General features: G+C 35.2%; 1 protein-coding gene across 1 annotated transcript in view; it reads right to left on the bottom strand.

Moving 5' to 3' along the window:
* LRP1B (LDL receptor related protein 1B) overlaps positions 1-26,080 on the bottom strand; it is a 1,876,868-nt gene that overhangs the window by 791,791 nt on the left and 1,058,997 nt on the right. The window contains exon 8 of the mRNA XM_049615676.1: positions 2,004-2,226. Coding sequence (XP_049471633.1) covers positions 2,004-2,226 — 223 coding nt within the window. The remainder of the gene's footprint in view (positions 1-2,003; positions 2,227-26,080) is intronic.

The raw sequence follows: 26,080 nt of genomic DNA, 5'->3' as shown, positions 1-26,080 counted from the left end.
ATTTTATAAATTTTGTACTTTAAGCAAAAGCATTTGATTTATTATCTCTCCAACCTATGTGACTCATTATTACTATCTCTTATCCTCTCATATGAACTGTAATTAAAAGAAGACTGGCTCTTGCATGTTTTTTTTTGTTTTTGGGGTGGTGGTGATCATATCTCATTTCTTCATGTCCAGTCTAGAAATCAAAGACAGGAATTAACAAGGAGAATCATTCCATGTTAAAGCCCAAATAATAATGTTGTTCTAATTAAGGGTTATTCCCTAATGTGTGTGTGCACGTGTGCACGCACCAGAGAAAAGGGGTGGGGGTGTCATGTGTCTATTTACTAATATCATTTCCACGTAAGCTGACATCATACTCACTAGATAAATCTATGGTCCAATTTTGACTTGAGCAATACTTTTTCCTATAAAAATTCCAAGTGTACTGTATTATCCCAACACCATTAATATCATGCATGTTTTGCCTGAAGTTTAGAGCATTTCATCTAGGAGTGTGTGATTTATGGCATATTTACAGTGCTCTTCAACATTCAGGAAAGAAAGTGTAATCATAGAGGGGGCCGTTGGGCAGAGTAGAGAACATGTTGACATGGTAAAGATCTAATCGTATTACTCCCTGACCCCGTGTCTTCCTTCAGAAGAGCCTGTTTCCCATAAAGTAAGTACACTGTTTCTTGCTCTGCTACCTCTGACAGATGTGGGAGGAGCTTACAGTGGTGGATAGACCATTTTGCCTATAGCCTGAATATTTTGAAAAATTTATCTATGTTGGATTACTTAATGGCAGAGAAATATATGTTTAGGGAATAGAAAAAAAACATAGGAAATAGAAATGGAAAAAAATGAACAATTAAAGGCTTCAGATATTAAAAAACTTTATAAAAGTAGTCATGAGGAGAATCATTTGAATTTCTTATCCTTGTTTCAAGGTTTAATATCCTCATGACATATAGGTGAAAAGAAGGCCCCATCATAATCATTTTAGTAATTAGATCCTCTGAAAGTCATTACCAGGGCTTTCAAAAAAAAAAAAAATCAAGGTTTTTAGGACATGTGAAATTAAGAGAGAAACAACTGGCCTCATCTCTAATATTGAACATTTTTATTACCCTGATTAGTGCATTTGCTTGTCTGTCAAGGAAGGAAAAAGAATCTCATTGTCAAAAAACTGATTAGAAAGGAAAAGTACCCTTAAGGGATAATTATAGAATATTTGTTCTCAGATTACAAAAGGAAGAAAAGAGATTCATGTATTTCAGCTTCCCACAATAAGAATCTTGCATGAAATTAGTGCAATCACTGAGGTAAAATTGAATTTGAGGAAGTACACTAGTGAATAAGGCTTATTTCTACTGAAAGATGTCCTTTAGGTGTTTACTGAGTGTTATCTGCAAAACTTTTAATTCAACAAGGGAAAACCTATACAGATGGGAAACTGGTTGACCTCAATGACATTCATGGAATTCTCATTCTAGGAAGTACGTGAATATATCAGAAGGCAAAATTTAGTCCAGCCTATTAAATTAATAAAAATACTTTTGTGAGCAGGCATTTGCTTTTGTAAGCAAAGTATCTCCAGGGCCACACAAGATAGAGGATAGTCTAGCTCTTTATGAATAAACTACTTAAATTAGCTTTTAGCAAGTTTTAATTTTAATACATCAAAACATCTGTCCTATTCCAACACCTTTCTTACTAGTATGGTACTTTTATTTTTGTTTGTTGTTTTTGTTCTATTTTTGTTGTTTTTTGTTTTGGTGTGAATTGCTTTTAATAGAGCAAAGGAGGGAGGTGGAGGCATCTCTGACATTATGGAACGTACTGTGAAAAGAACATTTTCCCATATAGGAAATACATCATAATTTTTACGGCCCTTTGCACCTTGACTTTGTAAGAAATTTCCAACATTGAAATTCAACTTTTGGGTCTTCTTCCTAGTATGATACCATTCTTTTCATTAACTTAGCTACATTTTCTAACAGAATTGTACTTACTTGTCTGCCTTGAATGATAGTATGTCTGTTTTTTCCTTGATAGTCCATGACTTCCACATAGTCCAAGTAAAGATCTACCCAGTAAACCAATTTGTTGACTAAGTCTAGTGCCAGTGCAGCTGGCTGTTCTGTCTTTGAATCAATTATCCTTGTTCTGTTCAGCCCATCCATGTCACATCGCTCCACTTTGGCCACATTCCCGTAGTCAGTAAAGAAAAGTTTTCTGTTGAAAGAAAACTAAATGTTAAAGTGTGTGTGTGTGGGGGGGGGGGGGTGGTGAAGCATATTCAATAGAACCATCTGTAAAAAACAGAACTTTTCCTTCTAATTTATTTCAGTAGTTACATCTGTTAGCTTCCCATAACCATTTCCATATAATATCACTCATAAACAGAGAAATCTGCTAATGAATATTGCAGGGCATAAGGGAGCAGGTTAACTAACAACTGTAAAATTTCCCCAAAATGAATGATTATGGTGGGTTTATTTTTGTATTAGGGGAAATGTTTCTTTAAGCCTCATAGAGCCGATACACAGACACCACAGGAATGCATGCAGCCCATTTGCTAGAAGCTTCAGAAGTGAGCCAAGTCACCAGGCCAGGGCACGTGAGCTATCAGGCTTTATCTTCAACCTGCTTTTCAAATTGCCTAGTAATGTCTGTTTCCTATAAAAGCTATTATGTGGAGCTCAATGATGCTATGAGTGGTAGAGAATAGCAAACCTGGAATGGAATTAAGCAGATGGAAAAGCAAATGTGGTGTTTGTAGCACTGGAAATAAAACACAAATAACCACCCCTCCAAAAAACCAATCCCAAATTCTCCCAAATATTCCCAAATCGCAAAATTTCATAAAGCAAATGCAGGCTATTTCTCATTTTCTCTTTATTTTAAAGAAGAGTCTAAAGAGCAGTGTTGACCTCCAAGAAAAAACAAAAAAAAATAAAAACAAAAAAAAAAACGAAAAGAAAAATAATAATAATCCTTCCATGAAGCACTAACAGTGTCTATCAAAGGTTTAAATACCTCCAACACTTCAGTGTCTAATATTTGATTAGTATTCACTATGTTTAGTAAACACAAATCAATTTCAGTTAACCTGACAATATTTTAACAAGATTACCTACTCAGGAGACTAAATTACATTTGTAAATAGAAGACAATCTTGCCTTGACTTAAATACAATCTCAAGAATAATCTGATTTACAGTGACTGAGCAATATTAAGATTACCTAGAGTATAGAATATTTGATTTTACCAACTTGGTGAATTAGTGTTTAGTTACTTTTCTCAACATCCTTGCTTCATCTAACAGTATGAGGTATATTTCAAGCTAAAAACTATTATTTAAACTTTAATTTAGCTCTTTCTCCTGAGGAGGTTTTGACTAATTTTTAAACATTAATGCACACTCTTCTGTAATAGTGTAAGCCAGATTTTATTATTAGTATATATTTCCCCAAATGTTCTTAAAAATTGATTTATGACACTAAGTTAAAAATTATTTTTCAAGAGACATTCTATTCAGATGAAGAACTTTTCTATTCTAGTAAAGAATAAATAAAAGGGCATAAGGTCCTGTGTTTTATTATCATACGTAATGCTCAAACTTCTACTCCTATGCTCTTAACCGCTCTCTCTCTCTTTTCCTGCTTCTATCTTTCATCTTATCTTTCTTCTCTTTAAGTCAAATTGTTCACAGCTATACCAAGTTAAACTACTATAAGGAGTACCTAGCTTTCCTATTTCTTACTGTAGAACACTGCCCACTATTCCTGTTATATCAAGCTCTCTTTTTCATCTCATACAAAAATGACTCTCCTTTTCTACTTTCCTTTTATGACGGGTCCATTTTATGGAGAAGAGATGCTTGCGTATGAGTAGATTAGCTTCAGGCACAGAGAGCTGGAGGCTCTGGCATACTATGGATGATATGATATGTATAGACCATGCATAGATAGTAATATAAAGCAGATGATTGTACCAACTACACAGTGTTGAAGAGAAAAAATGAGTCCAGAGTTAGACACTTCTTGGAAGTTATCTCGTGTTGGCTTAAATTACATGTGATCCCAAAGGGAAAGGAGAGAAGTATGCCAAGACCAGAACTGTGGAAGTATGCCATCAGAGAAAAAAATAAAAATAAAAATTAAAAAATAAATATCAGAAGCTATGGTAAAAAAGACCACACAGACTTTCATAGAAGTCTAAAGGAGAAAAGTTCTAGGATAAAGGATTGCAGTGTCTGGCTGGGCCAATCACAAAATGAAAAAAATAATAATAATAAGGGTTAAGAAAATGTCAGTGAATTTGGTATTTGTTAAAATATTAGTAATTTTTTGATTCTTCTCCTTGAGAGGTTTAGTTATGGAGAAAGAGTGAATCAGCTGATGATGGGTCAGTAAAATGTAATTTATTTTTCCAAGAAGATTTTCAGTGATACTGACCAACTGTGGCAGGAATGATGCAACTGAGTCTCATACTTATTCCAGGTCATAATAAAAGTGGTTGAGGTAACTAAGTTTCAGCCAAAATATGGGGGGGAAAATATAAAAAATATGATTATCAAAATTTTACTGTTTTAATGAGGAGTAAAATCAAAAGAACAGGAGGACGTATGTTATGTGCAAAAGAAACAGTAAAGAATTTGCCTTATATCCCCAACACAGAGAAAAGCAAAAACAAAAACAAAACAAAACAAAAATAGTACCCAATGGAGACATGAAAGATGCTTACACTAAATCGAACCTTCTCAGACTTCAGAATACTGACTATGATGAGCTCTGTTTACTTATAAGTGAAGGATAATAGCACTAACATCACAAAACTGAAAGCAGTAAATACCCATAGTCACAGGATTATATATTTTTGTTTGTTTGCTTGTTTTAGTAATGTTTAACTTTAGTTTAAAATGTACTGTTGGGGCACCTGGGTGGCTCAGTCGGTAAAGCAGCCAACTTCGTTTCAGGTAAGGATCTCACAGTTCCTGGGTTCCAGCCCTGCATTGGGCTCTGTGCTGACAGCTCAGAGCCTGTAGCCTGCTTCAGATTCTGTGTCTCCCTCTCCCTCCGCCTCTCCCCAGCTCACACTCTGTCTCCCTCTCTCTCAAGAATAAATAAAAAATGTTAAAAAAAATTTAAATCTACTACTGTTACAGAGAAAAGCTTCATTCTCAGGGCATTCTTTAATTGAGGCATAGTTGTATTATAATTGATAAACAAAAGCTAAAGTTTGTATCTAAAATCTATCTAAATTTCATTTGTTATATAAATGTAGCTAGGTTGAAAAATCACTCTTTTCTTTCCGATGAAAATATCTGTCCAAATCTTAGAAAAAGTAAATAGTGCTTTTTGAACTCGATGATCACTGATTACCTGTGAGATAGAAGGGGCAGATTATATTACAGAGGAAACAAGTTCAAAGTCCACATGATTATTCACTATCAGAGCCTTAACATGAATGTTTGTCATGCCTTTATTTTTTAACTCATTATTGTAAAATAATTTGAACCTTAAAGAAAAAATATAGGAATAGTAGCATGAAGACCTATATCCTTCACTTAGATTCATCAGTTCGCCTTTCGTCCCTCTGGCCATTTCTAATACTGTCTAGTACCTTCTGACAGTACATTGCAAACACTGTGACCCATTACACCTAAATACTTTAGCCTGTACCTCCTAAGCACAAGGACATTCTCATGCATAACCATAGTACACCCATCAAAATAAATACTTTTAGCACTGATAAAATATATAGTTCTTATTCAAATTTTGCCTGTTGACTAACAATATTCTATATAGTAAACTTTCCTTTTCTTCTGATGAGGATCTAACCCACCATCATTTGTTGCATTGAACCATCTTTTATCTCTAGACTCTTAATTCTGAACAGTTTTTCAACCTTCCTTTGTTTTTCACAATGTTACCATTTCTGAAGGGTAAACGAGTTGTTTTAAAGAAATCTTTATGCTAAGTTCGCATGATTTTTCTCGTAACTATTTCATGTCATGCCATTTGAACTGAAATGCAATACTTTTATACTTTCTTCTTACTGCCCCTGGGTTTAGAGACTATGGGTAAATCTATACTCTACCCCAGAAACTCCATAGAAAGGAACACAGATGGTAGTTTGGAATCTCTTAATTCCATTTTATTCAGTATTTTCTGAACACATAACTCTCTTTAACTTCCAGGGCTCTCAGTTCCCCTTTCGATGTCTTCTCCTACCAGGAACCAAGTATCTTATGCTGCTTGAACTACAGCAAAGCCCCCAGTATAGTACTATGTCTGTTGAACTCATGGTGGATACTAGGGACCATTCTAAAATCTGTCCTATGCTCAATTCCCTCAGGATTACAATATTGACATTTCTTCTCTCTCTGTTCATTTATGTGACATCACTTGCTTTTTATTGTCTAACATTCTCAATAGCAATTGAGATTGCTATTCTCTTGTTCTTCACTTATTTTTTGAATGAGTCTATTTGATCCCCACTAAAAAAATATTTAAATTAAAATAAAACAATACTCCTACTACTGTCTGTATTTCTATGCCATGTTTCATGATTAGTTCATAAAGGATATATTTATTTCCTATTTTCAATTATTCATCCAGGTCATTATTCCTATGATTCAGCATCTGTAGTAAATAAAGACTTTCTCATTTTGGCTTCCTTATCTCATCAGATATGGGAAACTGATTTTACCTAACATCTTTGTTGATTATATGAGTAGTCCTGTTTTACTATAGATATATAAGTTTTATACCATTGGAGATAGTAAGAAACTTTGAGCATTGTTGGTAAACTTGCCTGACATAAATCAAAAGTCGCAAAGGGAGCCCTCACAGACAGTGATAGAGTACTGTGCTTATAGAGTTATGGCTCCAATCATCCCTACACTTTAAAGTAAAGCAATTGTTACAAGTCCTGGCATCTTAAAACATGTATTTTATTTTCTTTAGCTGATAAAAATAAGTCTTACTTTTGCCAGTGATATACATGTTAAATGATGCTTCTGTAGTTTTATACTTTGTCCAAACGGACAAAGGGGAATTTAAACACATTAGAGTCCTATCCACATCTTTCAACTGCATGGTCAGCCTTCGTTTTATGTCACATTCTTACCCCTAACATTTGGTTATAGCATAATGATAGAATTTAGAAATTTTCAGAGTTCTCACAATGAAATTACCTACTATTCATTTCAACTGCTTAAAAATAAGTTTTCATGGCGACATTTGGGTTAGGGAGTAAGGGTGAGGGGAGTAAGACATAAAACTAGTGGGCCATATATTACCAGATCAAAAAAAAAAAATCATTGTTATGATTAGGGCCTAGCAAACCATCCACATTTGTTAATCATGTGTTAAAGTAGGTAACTGCATTTCTTTACATTTTAGAAAAAAAATATGTATTTTCTTTGGCAAGGATTACATTAGGAACTTCATTTTTCAGCCTTGTTTTTAAAATAATTGTTATTCAAATAGCATCAATAGTAATACAGCTTTTTCCTTCTATTGTGTATACAAATATTGAACAAGAAAGCAATTTTCCACATTATATAGAGTAATTAAAGTACATTCAGAACCAAAGTAGGAATATTAAATATTTAGCATTGCAATTCTAAAATACAATCGTAAATCTGAAAGAGTAATGAGTCTTTGGAGTAAGAGGTTTAAATTCAAATTCTATTAGCTTCTGCTACTTAAGGGATGTGGATGATAAACAAACTATTTTCTCTGCCTAGCCAAGACTGTTCAAGACAGTTATTTATTGATTTTTACTTGTTGAGGTTTTTGCTTTCATTGTTTGAAAAATCTCTCTCAAACTTGGTTTTTAGTTCATACATAAACACACAGAAATTAAACTTGACATATAGACTTCTGCTCTGAGCTGGCTACTCTGTATTCTGGAAACATTCCCACTAATGATTCTCCCAGAAGTGTACATGTATTAGACATGTCAGTCAATGTGGCTGGCCCATTCAACACTCTTATTCACCTAAACCCGTTCCACCCAGTTAGTGTTCCTGAGAGAGACAGCCTTATGTGACAATAGCATCCTTCTCTTTCCTGTTTACAGATAATTAGACCAATGAGGAAAATGTGATATAAATGAAAACAAATCATAGGCTGAGCTGAATCACCAAAATCCTTTCTCTCCATATTCTAAATCAAAATTTAGTTGGAAGCTGTGCTAACATGGGTAAGAGGAACAGGTGGTGACAGGGATGGGGGCAGTACGAGAGGAGGAATACTGGAACATGTACACAGAAGTGGGCAAGAGATGAGACACGGAACTGGGATGAAAGGACCCATGTAATTCTTGAGTGAGGAATTTGCCAGACCCCATAAAGCCTATATTTACTTCTTGCTGTTACTTGTGTAAACACCTAAGATTTTCCATATCATCTCGGGAAATCTCTATACATTTGAGCTAGCTTCGGTGGGTTTCTTTACATGGAAGCTAAAGTGCCATGAGAAACTACATTGTTTAATATTCTTTTTTAAGATTCAGATAATTCTTGTTCTGAAGTAACTGAACAAATAAAAATCATACCACTTTAGAAGGCATTTTACATTGAAATGTTAACTCTAAATAAAATAATCAATGGGAGAAGATATTGGCAAGTGATATATCTGATAAGGGGTTAATATCCAAAATATATAAAGAACTTATACACTCAACACCAAAAAGAAATAGTCTGATAAAACAAAAAGTGGACAGAGAACCTCAATAGATATTTTTCCAAAGAAGACATATAGATAGCCAACAGACACATGAAAAGACGCTTAACATCATCAATCGTCAAGGAAATGTAAATTATAACTACAATGAGATACCACTTCACACCAATTTGAATGGCTAAAATTAAAAAGACAAGAAATAACAAGTGTTGGAGAGAATGTGGAAAAAAGGGAACACTTGTGTACTGTTGGTGGGAATGTCAACTGGTGTAACCATGATAGAAAGCAGTACGGAAATTCCTGAGAAACTTAAAAACAAAAATGCCATATGATCCAGTAATTCCACTATTGGGTATTTGAGAAGATATGTGCACCCCTACATTTATTGCCGCACTATTTACAATAGTAAAGATACGAAAACAACCCCAGTGTCCATCAATAGATGAATCAATAAAGATGTGGTATACATAGACACATACACACACACATGCTGGAACATTACTCAGCCTTAAAATGATGGGAGTTTCCCACTTCTAACAACAAGGATGGACCTAGAGGGTATTAGGATAGGTGTAGTAAGTCAGAGAAAGACAAATACCATGCGATTCCACTTATAAATGGAATCTAAAACAAAAACAAACTCTCCTATACAGAGAACAAATTGATGGTTGTAGGAGGGGAGGAGAATGGGGATGAGTGAAATAAATCAAAGGGATTAAGAGGTATAAACTTCCACCTAGAAAATAAATAAGTCACTAAGATAAAAAGTGTAACACAGGAAATATGATCAATAATATGCTGGGTATGGTAATAGATGGAGACTATACCTATTGTGGTGAATATTCCATAATGTATAGAATTGTTGAATCACTATGTTGCACACCTGAAACTAATATAACATTGTATGTTAATTACAAATAAAGAAAGCAATCATTTTATAATTGTCACATGTAATCCTCAAATAACTCCCATCTTGGCACTGGATCACATTAAAAAATTGTATCAATCCTGCATAAATCTTGCAATCTCCAATGAAAAGACAAAGAAGGATACTAGCAAAGAGCACCTTTAAAAAAAGTCACCTTTCATTTTTTTTTAACTGAATATATTATTCAAGTCATAGATTTCCAAATGTCCTTCCCTAATTTCAGCTGGCTAAACTCACTTACAAACTCAAATACAGCCTACCTCAAACTGTACCTCACCCCAATACTTCCTTGAACTCATCTTTTTTATTATTTTAACCTAATAATAAAAAAGTAATAAATCTTAGGGTTTTAGGCTTTTCTTCGGTTTTGCATTTTCCATACTCTGAGAGTCAGGATTCAATTCAGCAAGTAATAAACTTGCCATTGTAAAAAGAGAGCAGTTTAAAAAAAAGTAGAGAAACACCAAGATTTGCACATTTTTCATTATTCTTTTTATCTTTGTCACATAGGTATTTCATCACTGTTTAACATTGATTGGGACACCATGGAGAAAAAACACCTAATCATCTTTTTCTGGATTGTTAATGCCTGAGGGGGAAGTATTGGCCCTAATAGCAAAAGAAAAGTTGATCCAACTTGACTTGCTTATGATCCATCACTTCCTCTATTCTCCAAGAAAAGAACCACTTGGTTTCTGTTCATTCTCTCATTCCTCCTACCTATGACTCCACTTAACTGCAACTGCCAGATATAACTGCCTGAAAGATAATGACACACTTGGCTTCACAATTTGACTACCCGATAGCCCTTATTCTCAGACTGTAATTGGAACCCTTATAACTCATCTTTATCTAAGACAAAATCTTTCAACATTGTTACCCTTGTTTATGCAGGTCTCTACTTAAAGTGCACTACAGCGTAACTTTCTCTCCACTAATAACAACCTCTTCTCTTCTTACTGAAACCTATCTGATCTGAGACTTCTACTCCATGACCATAAATTTCCCAATATTCTAAGACCATCCTCTTAATGTTCTTTCCAACTTTTTACCTTTTCTGAAACGTAACATCTCCTGAGGTCATCTTTTCCCAGCAGTCAATGAAAACATGGGCTCCTAACAAGAACCTCAGGGGTAGATATAAAATCAGTGCCCTCCTCAATATTCATTCTGGATTATTATTTTCCTCTTATAACATCCCCTACTTTTTTGAGGGTCTCACAAATAGCACCCATCTTCAAAGAATCACCTGCCAACCTTCTGATTTTCTTAGATCATTATTTTTATTTAAGATTCAACATCTAGCTTTCTTTCTGACTGCTTGAAACTGGGGAAGATAGTAACTCCAATATCTGCAGGACAATGGACCAACAGCTTTCTCCCTTGTTTTCTTGACCTCTCTGCATATGCACTTATATTTCCAGTACACTTCAACCACAAATTTCCATGATAAACAGTATGTTATTTGTCATCACCAGAAATTATACTTGTATCAAAAGAGATTGCCCCCCCAGACACACACACACATGAGCATCTTATTCTTCCATCTGACTGTATGTTTACTATCTGTATTGCTAAGGTAATCTCATTGCAATAACTTTTTGACTCCATTGAGACCTTGTCCCCATGACCTTCTCCATTCTCTATCAACCAACCTTCAACTTTTATTTCTCTCTTCTTCTCCACTGTCCACATCTAATTCACTCCACTCCACCCTCAAGTGATGATCTTGCCTCTTACTGAATACAAAAGTGAGAACACATCAAAAGCACCCCATTTATTTTCTTACAATCCCAGCTAAAACCCATCTACATCTACTTCAATTCTTCTCCACCTTCTCCTTTTGTAGTACAGAAGGAAGCACCCTCACATCTTTTAGAGAAGTACAAAGCAAAACTCCATACTCACCCCATCTCCTCTGTAACTTGTCTCCAATAATTTCCAATTCTTTCTACATTTTCAACCTCTCCTTTTCCAAGTCTTACCTTCAACGTATGAACTTGCTCTACTATTTACCATCCTGAAACAAATCTTAACCTCAAAACACCCTCCATTTCTAGCCCTTTCTCTCCATGTTTCATTTGCATCCAATATTCTCCAAAAAATTTGTTCATACAAGCTGACTTTATTTTCCCCTCAATCACTCTTTATACCAAACTGATAAACACTCCACCCTACACCATGCCACTTTTTTTTCTCCTAACTTACACAGATTGGCAACTACTTACATGTGGCTAAACCTTTCTCAGTCCTCATTTCACTAACCTCTCTGTAACATCAGACCAAGTTAATCACTTCCTTTCTTTTGATTATTATTTTTTTCTCTTCGCCTTCTTTTGGTATTCTTCCTACCTGCTTTTTCTCAGCTACGTTTTCCACCTCCTTTTTCTGTATCATGCCAGGAATATTAAAACTGGACTTTCCCAGGATCAGCCATAGAATCTCTAAATTTTCTCTTGAAAAATCTTTAAAGTTTCCATGACTTTCATTAATATTACATTAACTTGCTTTAAACAAAATTTTTTTAACATTTATTTATTTAGTTATTTATTAAACGTTTATTTATTTTTGAGACAGAGAGAGAGAGAGCATGAACGGGGAAGGGTCAGAGAGAGGGAGACACAGAATCCGAAACAGGCTCCAGGCTCTGAGCGGTCAGCACAGAGCCTGACGCGGGGCGCGAACTCACTGACCATGAGATCACGACCTGAGCCGAAGTCAGACGCTCAACCGACCGAGCCACCCAGGCGCCCCTTAACATTTATTTTTGAGAGAGAGAGAGAGACAGAGTGTGAGCAGGGAAGAGGCAGAGAGAGACGGAGACACAGAATCCGCAGCAGGCTCCAGGCTGTCAGTACAGGGCCTGATGCAGGGCTCGAACTCATGAATTGCGAGATCATGACCTGAGCTGAAGTCGGGCGCTTAACTGACAGCGACCCATGTGCCCATACAGTAACTTTCTTACATTCATTCTAACCTGTCTTCTGAGATTATAACTCCTAAATACAGTTGCATTTTTAATATTTGTGTTTAAATTCTTTTAGGCATCTTAAATATATCTAGTACTACATTGTTTTTTCTTGCCAAATTTATCCCTTCATTTGTCTCCTCTTTGGCAAATAGGGTCATTTTCTGCCCAATGACTCATTCTAGAAACCAGTCACTCACCCTCTATAACTTCTACCTTATATCCTTTACGTCTAATTCATCACCATATCCTGCTACTTCTAGCTTAAAACTATATCTCAAATTCATATATTTATTTCCTTCTCTGTTTCTCTTTCCTAAACCAAGTCACCATCATCTTTTGCCTGGGAACTTCTATCTCCTCTCTTTTTCTTGTTCCTTTTAAACTACTCTGCTCATAGTTACCAAAGGGATCTTATTAAAATAAAAAGGGGATTATGTATTATAAAGCCCTCCAACAGATGATAATTGCCAACAATGCCAACAATGGTAAGCACGATCTAGTCTCTGCCTATCTATCCAGCTTTATCTACTGGTATACTTCCCCACTTCTAACACCTTGGCCATCTAGTGGTATCCTTTTGTACTTCGAATACTTTGGCTATTTTCCAATTCCTTAAACAATCCATGTGTTTTCCTCCGTTCTTGCTCTTCATATATCCAGTCCCCCAGTCTGAAAAGTAATTTCTGCCATGGTATCTGAATCTTGGCTTTAATTTTCAACATAACTGTCAATTCCTGTGGAAAATCTTTCCTGCTTTTCCAATATGTTAGGTCTCTCTGATATAATCTCATATCATTCTGTATATTTTATAACATTCTTCTTTATTTTACTTGCATGAAAGCTACAGACGCACACACACACAATATGCTTAAGATCTGTTTATTATGTAGACTATAATCTCCAAGAGAACACAAGAGGATATATCTGCTTTATTCAGTATTGCATGCTCAGGACTTATTCATGTATCTGCCATTCATTCATGGTCTTTCCAGTTCCCTTCCCTTCCCTACTCTCTCCCTCTACCCGCCCCCAACACACACACAAAGGCTCTGGACTGACTTCCTAAGATTGGATAATAAAATCTAAATCAGACTTGTAATTAGGTTCAAGGGTGAGAATATGGATAAGGCTATTCTACCATAGGAAAATAAATTAATGTTCCTAATTATCCAGCACAGCTCATTGGAACTCTTCTTTGGACCCAAATCATTAGCTAATGATAAATTATTGCTTTGTATTAGTTTGATTGCACTGTCCCTTTTTCATATAGTTCCCTTTCAAGAATTGTAGGGATTAGTGACTAGTTCATGGTAAGATATGGTATTCCTGTGCCTGGCCAATTTTTATTTTTATTGGCATCTCCTCAACATTCCTTTGTATTAAACTATAGTTACCAGATTATAACACTTGGTTGTATTTCTAAGGGGGTCAGACAACCTACATGTAGTATCCAGCAAAAGCTTGCTTCTTTGTTTACCTTAAAACAGGAAGTTAATATAATCAACATTAATATAATTTTAAGAGTATTGTCACCTATGAGTAGGATGGTTTGAAAGTATTAGTAGTCTACATAAAGAGATATTAGTTTGGTAGTTATGCACTAATACAGGGGCTGAAAATGGAAAAAAGTTCAGAAATATTTTGGGTCTTAGTAGATAGGACTTGATATTTAATTCATTGACTAGGGACAAGGATGAGTAGAGAATAGCACTGTAGTATAACTTTCATAAAAATATTTCTTAAGTATGTTTTGTCTTTGGACTTTTCTCAGAAAGTCTACCTGTCTTATAAGATCTCAAGGATCACTCCATTTAATAAAAAGAATGATTTTACAGTCTAGGTATATTACCTTCATGACCAAGGGCATTGCTATCTTAGGAGTCCTTCAGGGGTCAGTTTGCAGGATGTCAATACTCAAAGTCTCATGCTCAATATACTTGATTCATGTGGAACGGTAGAATATTGGCAGTAATATATTAGATGTCAAAAAGTTGCTCTTTGAGATACGCAGAGATGTATAACCTAATTTCCACACTTAAGGAAGTCCTTTTGGTTTATGGAGGCATTTTTCTGAGCTAAAAAAGAACACAGATGACTGTCTCAGAAGTGACTAAGATGAGTATCCATGAAGTTGTGGACTCCTGAACAAATCTGGTTCACTGCTATGCTAATTGCCAGTTAGCTGAACTGTCAATTTCTATTTTAAATTCTTACTAAATGGAGGAAAAACAGGATGTAGAAATATGAAATTTACCTCACACTTTTCTTGTATATTATTTATTGTTTATACTTGTGCATATCTCAGTTTGCTGTTGGAATAGATTGTCCAATAATATTGCAATGATGACAAAATCATATGGTTACACAGATAAAATTACAGTGTGAAAAGATAAAGATTTCTTTGTTCACTTTCCTAGCTGTGAAGGACAGATATACTTACAGAAAAAGGAAGACAAAAGTTCTGTGAATCAACTTCTTCATAAGCAATATTACCCAAATCTATTGGTTTAGTTTTGTTTGTTTTGTTTTGACTTTATTTTGAGAGGGAGAATGACATAGAGAGTGAGCAGCGTAGGGGAAGAAAGAGAGCATGGGGTCAGGCTCTCCATGCTGGCAGCGCTGAGCCCAGTGTGGGCTTGAACTCATGAACCATGAGATCAAGACTTGAGTGGAAACCAAGAGTCAGACACTTAACTGAGTGAGCCACCCAGGCACCCCTCTTGGTTTAGTTTTAAGCAGAAATGCACAAAGAAGCTTAGGCTAAGTGTGGTTAAGACTGTAGAGGCCAAATGAAGCTAGTGAAGGGAAACAACTGTCCTGGGTTAGAAACATAAGCATTTTTTTAACTTTGAGATGCTTCTAGACCAGAGTTTCTTGACCAGGATGACCTTCAGGTGTTCTATCAACTACCAATTGTGTAGGGCTGTGGAAATTGGAAGGTAAGATGGCAAATATGTATGACCACATGTTTTTTTGACAGGAGAGTTAATACTCAAAAAAGTAAATATCCATGTTCTAAAATAGTTATTCTTAAGCTTTACTGGGCACAATAATCACCTGGGGAGCTTGCCGAACTCTCTAATTCCTATAATCACTGTGGTACAAATTTGGGTAGTATCTAAAAAAAAATTAAATATGCATTTTCCCTTTAATCCAGAAATCTCTATTCTGAAAATTTATCTTAAAGAGACATCTTCATAAACAAGAGACAACGCATGTACTAAGTTATCACAACATTATTAGTAACAGAAAAATATGGAAAATATTTTTGTATCTAGTTCTCCCTTCCCTTTCCTTCCCAATCCATTATTTTCTTCCTCAGAAATATTAATTTAGCATTTACTGTGCTCAATGTTCTGGGAATACAACAGGGTATTCTAAAGCATGTAGCTTATGCCTCTAGAGGGAATAGGGAGCAAGATCATTGAAGATAAATGTACATTACAATTTATGAATACTCAGGAAACGTTGGTAGGGAAGCTCTGTTGATTGTTAATTGAGAGAAGCACTGTCTTACAACAAGCTCTTCTTAGTGTCATGTCAAAGAATTAGAAACAATGGACTATTTAGTAATGGTAATATTGCCCTAATATTAGCAACTTGTTACACGGAGGGCAATTAATTTTTCAGAGAACAGATTGTTTGAATCACACTTCTACTAGGATTTTTCTCACAAAGGTCTTAAGTTATCATTTGCTGCTCAACCTCCATGTCTTTTTCCATCTAGTATCAGTGCCGATAATATTCAGCTTTACATGTCAATTTAACAAGTTATAGTCTCTAAATGATTCAATTTAATGCTAACTTAGGTGTTACTGTGAAGATGCTTTGTATATGTGATTAACACATATAATCAGCTAACTTTAATAGAGGAGATTATTCTTCATAAGCTAGGTGGGTTTTTTCTACTCAGTTGAATAGTTTAAGAGAAAAGCCAAAGTCTCCATGAAGAAGAAATTCCACTTGTGGACAGGACCATGAGCTCCTGTCCAAGATTTTCACCCTTCCCTTTCCAACTGCCTGCCCAAAGTATTTTCATCTAATTACCTAGCTCCCTCAACCACATATCAATCGATTCTTTCAAGAAATTTGTATATATTTATGAATCTTACTTGTTCTATTTTTTCTGATGGAACTCTGGTTATACAATGCCCAAAAACTATTTAGAAGAATGCCTCTCCATTGAGTAAGAGTTTAAAACAGATATTTGACAGTTCAGGTAATTGTAATTAGCATAAAAGTGAACCAGACTTATTTACCAAGCCAAATGGAGAAAACACAGGTCCTGGGGACCTACTGAAGCCCTAAATCCAGCCATGCCAAAATTAGTACTGCTTGTTTTATTTAGTAATGTGAACCATTAAATTTCTCTTTTTTGCTTAAGCTGATTTGAATGGAGTTTTCTAACATTTGCAACTGGAAAATTCTTATGTGATAAAGATCACATGGTTAAGACAAATGGTCACTGGAATACCTATCATCATCACAGAAAGAGAAATAGAAGTCAAATGTTCTCCTGACAACAAATGTATTGAGGAAATATTACTTATGAAAATCAGCAATTTAAAAAAACAAATATGAACTATTATAAGGTAATTTTATTTTTCCTAAAAAGTTATTTTAAATAGTCAATGATTTGATCAATATCTCAAAAAATTCAGAAGTCAAGAAATACAATATCCATAATTTCCCTCAATAAATGCTTAGTCTTTACTTTGTTTTGCCACAGGAAACAGCAAAACTAAAAGAACAACATTCACAGAAGAATAAAAGCAATGAAACCATTAGAAATATATAGAATTTCTATCAGCCAACCTGTTCCAAATTATATATATATGTGTGTGTGTGTGTGTGTGTGTGTGTATATATATATATATATATATATTCCATAAGATAAATTATCCAAATAACAAGTTTTAGATATTCAGTATAATAGGATTTTACCTATTCTCAAGTTAAATTGTGAGGCAAAAGTGTTTCTAATGATTTATCAAAGAAAGATGAAAATTACTTAGTTGAATAAAAACAAGGTAATGACCTATTGGGTTAGGCCTTTATGGCCTAATGCCCAATTGGCTGGTCTGGTGACTAAGATATTCCAAATAAACTGTATTATCCACCATGAACCTAATCAGCAGTCTCTGACTTTGATATTCTTCATGAAATATAGATTGCATAGCTAGGAAATTCAGTTTGAAATATCTGTCTGGTTCATTATCTGTTTCTTGCTTTGTTTTGTTTTGTTTCCCAAGAAGAAGCTCTTCCTCCACATGATTTAGCACTTATAGCACATTTGCCCTTATATTGCAGTATCTCCACCCTCGTCCCCTTTTCCCTAGCTTATTAGACCAGCAGTGGACACCAACCATACAGCATCCAATAAAGTGTTTGCATTGTGTCAAAGAGGTTCCCTGACTTAGATTTTTAAAATTATGACAGAGAAACCTCTCAGTGACTTTTGGATGGAATAGACCTATGAAGTCAGGGCTTTGTTTAGCTGTGTTTGAAGCATGTAGTCGTGCAAAAGGAAAAGCTTGTCAGGAGAGGGGAAGATAGATACAAAGATGATAGAGATAAAGATGAGAATAAGACAGAAAGGGGGTGCAGGGAAAGAAAAAGAGGAGGAGGAGTTAGAGAGGAGATGGGTTAGAGAGGAGGGGAAAGAAAAAGGGGGGGGAAAGGGGAGTGGAGGGGAGTGGGAGAGAAATGAAGCAATCATAAAGAAAGAATTATTCTCCTTTTGCTCATATATGTCCTTAAACTTCTCACAGGAAATGTGTTAATGTGTTAAGTACTGGGTTTGCTAACCAGAAGTTAGGAATAATAAAGATTTACTTCAAGTGATGCTATCAATAAAAAAAAAATGTACCAAATGAAAATGAATTTGATCTAATGTTAACCTCTGTACTACCATGGTGAAATTATCTTCTCTCCACCTGAGATAGTAGGATTATTAAGCCATAATAGAGACCTAGAAAGATAAATTGCTTTGCACAGGATCATACAAGAAAAAGCAATTAGAGGGTTTGGTTTAAAACTCCAGGTCTCTTCATTCATGGAAATGTGCTGTGCTCAATTTCTTCCCAATATTTCCCTGTTCTCCAATATAGTGTTAAAGGCTTATAAAACCACACATTCTTATAGTTCTAATTATATTCAATTTTAACTATCATTTATAAGTATCAAAGTAGTATTCAGATTTCCTATTTGTTTTTTCAATTAGACAGTAAGCATTCTGAAAAAGGAGTCCGTGTTGTCTATAGTATATGAAATATTTTCTATGTCTGATAAACAAATGATAGCAATAACAACACTGAATGTGAGTTTTTTCTGCAGTATTTGGACCATTGAAATACTTATATGTAAAGCTGTAATGTGCTGAGATACTGTGAAAGGCTATTTGATGTATGTGCATTTTTCATCACCTTTTCTATGTATGCAAATAGAGAGATGAAAACACTCATATGTAAAGTGCTTCAAAATGCTAACTCAAAGCAAGTGCAACAGACTCAAGCTTTTTCATACACTATATAACAATGCAAATAACAATGGTCTAAAAACTTACGCTTTAAAAACCCATAATCCAAGTTTCTTTCCCTTCCTTCTTCCTCTTTTAGTTTCTTCCTTCCCTTTTAGTTATAAGCAACATTTAGAAGACAGATTTCTCCATTTAAGTTAGAACCTACATTAGCAGGCACATAAATGTTCATTTGAGTATGATCATTAAAGTTAAAATTAATAGGTTAAAGTCAGAACGCAGAATTCAAGTAAATTAATTTTATGAAGAATTTGTAAAATTCCATGGAAGGTGATCTCACTTAACATGAGGTATACCACTTAAATAGTTTGGAATCCAGCATTAAATTGTAAGTAATTTGAAATCAAGGACTATCATCTTCATGGAATAATCATAAAATCAGCTAGATACAAATCACTTCAAAATTTTTAGGTACCCATCCAATATCTTTATGTCTATGTTTTCCTCCCAAAATATCCAACCAATATTTGTCAAGTGCCAAAAGCAAATGGCTTGACAGATACAGATTACTTCAACATACCCTAAATGCTAAATAAAGCTCGCACTTTAGAAATGGTTAGCTCATATTCGGGTATAAAATTCTATTGGACAGAAAAATGACTGGGCACACAAAATTGATCAAGTCAACAATAGAGGGGGTGAGACCAGGACTTTGAGGATTTCAGGCATATCCTTCCCTGCTAGACATTTGTCTCTCATGCCTTGACCTGTTGAGGTTGTGCTTTGGTGTTTGCTCTTAAAGTCCAAACTCTACTGTCTGGTGTTCCTACCCTTGGATAGTTAAAATATTCCTGATTTTGTTTCTCAGTGGCTGCTTTTATTCTCTCCAGATCCTTAATTGCAGTTTTTATTCCAACATGGTGACCTGCCTCTGAATCTTACCATTATTTTAGTTTTATAACGTAATTGTTGTGTCCTAGAAGTAAATGGTAGGCTGATTCTGACTAGCTTTGATGTTGTAATTCAGAACAATCCTTTGGACTTTGGTGGTAGTACATGCAGAAGTAGTACAAACTTAAGAGAGAATTATTAATTTATACTTTCATTCAACGAATACTTATTGAACATCCATTTTGTCAGACACTGTCAAACTTGTGCTATTGTCAACCTTGATATTGGATGATACATACAAAGACACAGTCAGAATTATCTGATTACAACTTTTGATTCTAAGCAAGCTGTTTAACTTCCAAGCCCCAACTTCATATTTATCAGGGAAATTAGAAAAATAATGCCTAAAGATACATTTTTGAGTTAAATGAGGTGAAATGAGATGGTTAGTATATTGAAGATGCTCAACATGAATATGTTTCTCTCCTTACTTTGTCCAATGCTTCTTATTTTATATGATGTTCTGTTTCTTTTTTAGCGGACAGTTTGGGGATGATGACTGGAAACAGAGGTAATTTTACACAGCGTTCAAAGTTATAAATGCCAGTTTGCTGGAGGAATAAATTCTTGCCAAAAGGTCTGGCTTTGGCAGGGGTAAGAGTGGTGTATGGGTAGGTACTTGGTGATCCTCACTTTCGCACGACATAAGGTAATGAACTCCATATTGATTGAAAAATTTTGGCTACAGAAGAAAATGTGAGATGCTGTTTAGAGGTACAGTCCAACTTCAGTGGAACCAACACTTGCTGAACTCGAATAATGTGCAAAGTGAGAGGTTATGATGATAAAAGTTGAAGAAGGGCCATTCATCTGCCGTCAAGGTTCTCATATTCTCTTACAGATTCACTTGAAACTAGCTATAAATTAGGTATTTTGAGAACTCTTTGGGCAAATACAGATTCTTTTTTTCAAATAAAAGTCACTGATAGCTATAATACAGTTAAGATATTCATACTTTTGTAAAGTCCTGCATTTAAAATTACTTACCTATCTCTCTGAATAAAAACCTGATTTAGTAATGATGAAGGAAAACGAAAAGATAAATGAACACTTCTCTAAATGCAATGTAAAAAGAAAAAAGAAAAAAACCAAAACTCTATAGATCCATTTCATGACAATTCTTATTTTACATTTGGTATAAATTGGAGAAACAGCATACTAAAATCTCCAAGTTAGAAAATCATAGTAAGCTTTTACAAAAAGAGTAGTGAAATGCCAAGTCAATGTGCATAAACTATAGGAAAATCTCCAGAGGCTACCACTTGGCAGAACAATGACATAAGGATCAAATGAATGAGCTTAGGGGAATGGATTACAGAAAAAATATTTAACATTATTTGGATAGGAAGCTGGGCCATGTTCTTATTACTTATTCAATTGGTCCACACAGGTGAACTCATCTTATTCTCTTTATTCCAAATGGTTTGTTGAGACTGCTGTCAGCATAGATGATTTTCTGAGGACATTGACCCAGTGTGCTGCAGTGGCCAAAATAGGCCGAGATAATCAAGAGGGATGTTAGAAACAAAATGAAAACTATTATCCTACTCTTTTAACTCTTATGGAGAATTTTAAGTGGAATTCTCTGTTTAGTTCTAGTTGCAGTGCTTTTAGAAAGTTTCTAGTGCATCTAGAAACCTCAGTGAAGCTTTCAACATAGTCCATGATCAGATGTGGTAACAGTAATAGTGGCAGGGTAGGGGCAGTATTGGGACAGGCAGGTGAGCCATCTTCATAGAAATGGAATAAAATGATTGCATTTCTGATAGAAAAAACAAAGCTTAAAAAATCTCTGAACAAAACCTATAAAAACACTGAGGTTTAAAAGGCTTTGCCAGTAACAGTTCATTGTGACTCTCTTCTCATAGTTTTTCCAATAAGGAGTGTGCCAAAATGGCCATACTTTATGTTATGTGACCCCACACTACTCCTTCCCAATCACCATACTCAATCACAAGTACCAAATGGGGATAGGAATTTTACCTAAGAGTAACCAATAAATGTCTTCAGTGTAAACTAATGACCCCAGTTAATCAAATTATTTCTCTTGAGATATAATTTATCTCCACTTGTTAGTAGCGGGGGAAAAAGGGGGAAGAATATCCTGACAAGAAAACCATTTCCAGCTTTTATGTCCATGATTTTTTTTTACTTTTTTAAAAATTTAAGTCTAATTTAGTTAACATATAGTATTAGTTTTAGGAGAATTTAGTGATTCAACACTTACAAATAATACCCACTGCTCAACAGAAGTGCCTTCCTTAATGGCCATCCCCAGTTTAGCCCATCTTCCCAGCCACCTTCTCTGAGCAACCCTCAGTTAGTTCTCTGTATTTAAAAGCCTCTTATGGTTTGCCTCCCTCTCTGATTTTATCTTACTTTTCCTTCTCTTTACCTATGTCCATTTCTTTTGTTTCTTAAATTCCACATATGAGTTAAATCATATATTTGTCTTTCTCTGACTTATTCTGCTTAGCATAATACATTTTAGTTCCATCCACATTGTGGATGGTTTCATTCTTTTTGATTGTCAATAATATTCCATTGTACATATAACTCATCTTCTTTGTCCATTCATCAGTCAATGGACATTTGGGCTCTTTCCATAATTGGGTTGTTGCTGATAGTACTGCTATAAACATTGGGTTCATATGCACCTACGAATCAGCATTTTTGTTTCCTTTGGGTAAATACCTAGTAGTGCAATTGCTGGGTCGTCAGGTAGGTATTTCGTTTGTTTGTTTTAGTATTTTGAAGAACCTCCATATTGTTTTTCAGGGTAGCTACACCAGTTTGCCTTCCCATCAACAGTGCAAAAGGATTCCACTTTCTTCACATCCTCACCAACATCTGTTGTTTCCTGAATTGTCAATTTTAGCTATTCTGACAGGTGTGACATGGTATCTCATTGTAGTCTTGATTTGTAGTTCCCTGATGTTAAGTGATGTTGAGCATTTTTTCATGTGTCTGTTAGCCATCCGGATATCTTCTTGGAAAAATGTTCATGACTTGTGCCCATTTCTTCACTGGATTAATTTATTTTTTGGGTATTGAGTTTGATATGTTCTTTATAGATTTAGGATATTAACCCTTTATCCAGTATGTCATTTGCAATATCTTCTCCCATTCCATCAGTTGCCTTTTAGTTTTTTTTATTGTTTCCTTCACTGTGCAGAAGCTTTTTATCTTGATGAGGTCCCAATAGTTCATTTTTGCTTTTATTTCTCTTGCCTCTGGAGACATGTCTAGTAAGAAGTAGCTGAAGCTGATGTTAAAGAGGTTTTCTGCCAGTTTTCTCCTCTAGGATTTTGAAGGTTTCCTGCCTTACATTTAGGTCTTTCATCATTTTTAATTACACCATTTTGTGTATGGTCTAAGAGATTTGTCCAGTTTCATTTTTCTGCAGGTCACTGTCCAGTTTTCTCAACACAATTTGCTGAAGAGACTACCTTTTTTTCTATTGGATATTCTTTCTCCTTTGTCAAAGATTAGTTGGCCATATATTTGTGGGTTCATTTCTGGGTTCTCTAATATAGCTTGGAGCCTGAAATTGTGATTCCTCCTGCTTCGGTTTTCTTTTTCAACACTACATTGGCTATTTGGGGGTCTTTTCTGGTTCCATACAAAAGTTAAAACTGTCCTGGCTCTGTGAAGGATATTTGTGTTATTTTGATAGGGATGTCATTGAATGCATAGATTGCTTTGGGTAGTATAGTAATGATCAATCTTCCTATCACACACCAAAATAAAGCAAGGAAAAGAGTACTTGGACATTTTACCAAGACTTTCTATAAAAAGGGAAAATTTCTCCATTTGGATCAGAATTCCCAAAATGCATGTATTCTGCCTATATAATGCTGAATTTTAGTATCTTGGTGTAAAATTTATAAACATTTTTATCCAGATTGAGGCATATTTGCCTGTGTGATGTTCGTTCAATTAACAGAAATTCCTATAGTGCATACTAGGGGACAACAAGCTACAGTGAATCAGAGTTAGAGAAGAAGACACAGTTGCTGCCACTCAGGAGCTCAGAGAGCAATAGGAATTATTTATGCAAACAAACCATTAGCACTTGAGATGAACATGATTCTAAAGTGGTGGGAATGCCTTCCTCAGCCAGGAGGAATTAAGGAAAACTTTAGATGTGAAGCTTGAGTGGAGGTCTGAAGGAAGAGCGAGAGTTTGCCAGATTGACTTAAGATGAACTGGAAGTGCATGCAAAGTCCAGAAAATGACTAAGCACATGCCACTTCAGATGTCAATTCTATTCACAGAGTTACTATCAGAGATGAGATCCTGGGGATGTTCTCTCGTATGCCTTATTTTTAATCCTGTGACACACTTTTGATATTAGACATTGTAATTCTTAAGGAAACGGATCTTCAAGGAAATTAAATAATTTGTCTAGAATTATATAATTAAAATAGAGGTAGACTTAAACTCCAGTTTTCTGATTCTAAACCCAGGTATCATTCTAGTCCAACAAATTACCTTCCTATGGATGAAGGGGGTGAGAAGGCATTTTCTTATCACGTGTTTAATCTACATAGACTGGAATTTGCCTTTGGGTAGACTGATAGACTGTACTAGGTATGTGCAAATAGAAGTCCTTATGCAATCCAATAAATAGCATCAAAGGGGCTCTTTTTATTAACAGAAAGAAGTGTTTTGAACCCTTTTAAATTCTAAAGGTAACAAAATTTTAAAGAAACAATTGTTCTAAGGCCATCTTTTTTAAAAAGTTCTGCTTGAAAATGAAGACCCAAGACCTGGAAACACCTGAAATGTAGCTTCTAAAAACTTTTCATCCATTAGTGGCCATACTCAGCTTTTTATTATGGAGGATGAGAGGGACATTCCCTTCACAAGGTCATAGGCCAGGGGATGACTAATGTCACTCTGCCTTTGTCGATAGGCACATTTATTGAGTACCTACTCTTTGGAGGGCACTATAATAGGTGTTGCTGGGAAGTGCAAGGTAAATAGAAGATGTGGTCTCTGCCCTTGTTTCAGGTGCTGGCAGAAAGAGACACAGCACTAGTGTGCTCCAAGTGGGACAATAAACTTGTTGGTCCTTTCAAATCAATGTCAAAATGGCTAGGGATATCAGCCTTTGCCTTTACAACTTATGCTAGATGACAACACCCAAGGGCCATAGCCAGCCTGATGCATAGCCCTCTGAGACCACATAAAAGGGATCTGTCTAGACCTTAAATTTTTTTTTTTAAAGTAATACATGTTATATCTTTAGTGGTATTACAAAGCTTTTTTTCCTGACTTTTATAGACAGTCTCAGAGAAAATGGAATGCCATGAAAGACATCTAACACTTTAAGTGACTACTTGGCAGTATTCTCTCAACATCTGGATATCCTTAAAATGCTATGCAGTCATGTATAGTCTAAAATCCATTACAGTTTGAATGGAAGGCTAATAGCAGCAACAATATTCACAGCAACCCTTCAGACACAGTGGGCTGTTATTTCTGGAGGCTAAATGCTGAGTATTGTTTTCTATAATTTGAATACCTCTGAATGTCTTTCTCAGTGTGTGAGTATCTCTCATTTCACTAACACATTCCATTCCTTTTTACCTGGCTAAAATTAGTATATTTGTTAGAACCAATTCTAAATATCTGAATCCCAATAGTTAGCAAATATACTCTTCTGTAATCTAGTTCACTGTCTGAAAATAATTAAACACATAACAATGTAAACCAAATATGCTATTTTACATAGCATTTGAAGAAAGGAAACATAAAGCCGTTTGTGTAAATCATTCCAAATCCAGAAAATGAAAGCATGAGATTTTATTTTACAGGAAACATATAGGCTACCCTTCTTCCAACTATGGTTGGTTTTATACTCTAAGTTGTGCACAGGCTTAGCAAGTTTTGAATGTATTCTGGCATGTGTATCTTATTTGGGGTTTCCTCAGAAGCAAATGTAGGCACAAAGATTAGGGCGGAAGTTAGGAGTTAAAGAAAAACACCAGTCAAATGGGCAAGTCAAAGAAGGAAAGGAAAGGAAAGGAAAGGAAAGGAAAGGAAAGGAAAGGAAA

This window comes from Panthera uncia (genome assembly GCF_023721935.1).
Source record: "Panthera uncia isolate 11264 chromosome C1 unlocalized genomic scaffold, Puncia_PCG_1.0 HiC_scaffold_3, whole genome shotgun sequence".
NCBI classification, from domain to species: Eukaryota; Metazoa; Chordata; class Mammalia; order Carnivora; family Felidae; genus Panthera; species Panthera uncia.
The sequence above is the reverse complement of the archived record's forward strand: the minus strand, read 5'-3'. Positions and strand labels throughout refer to the sequence as shown.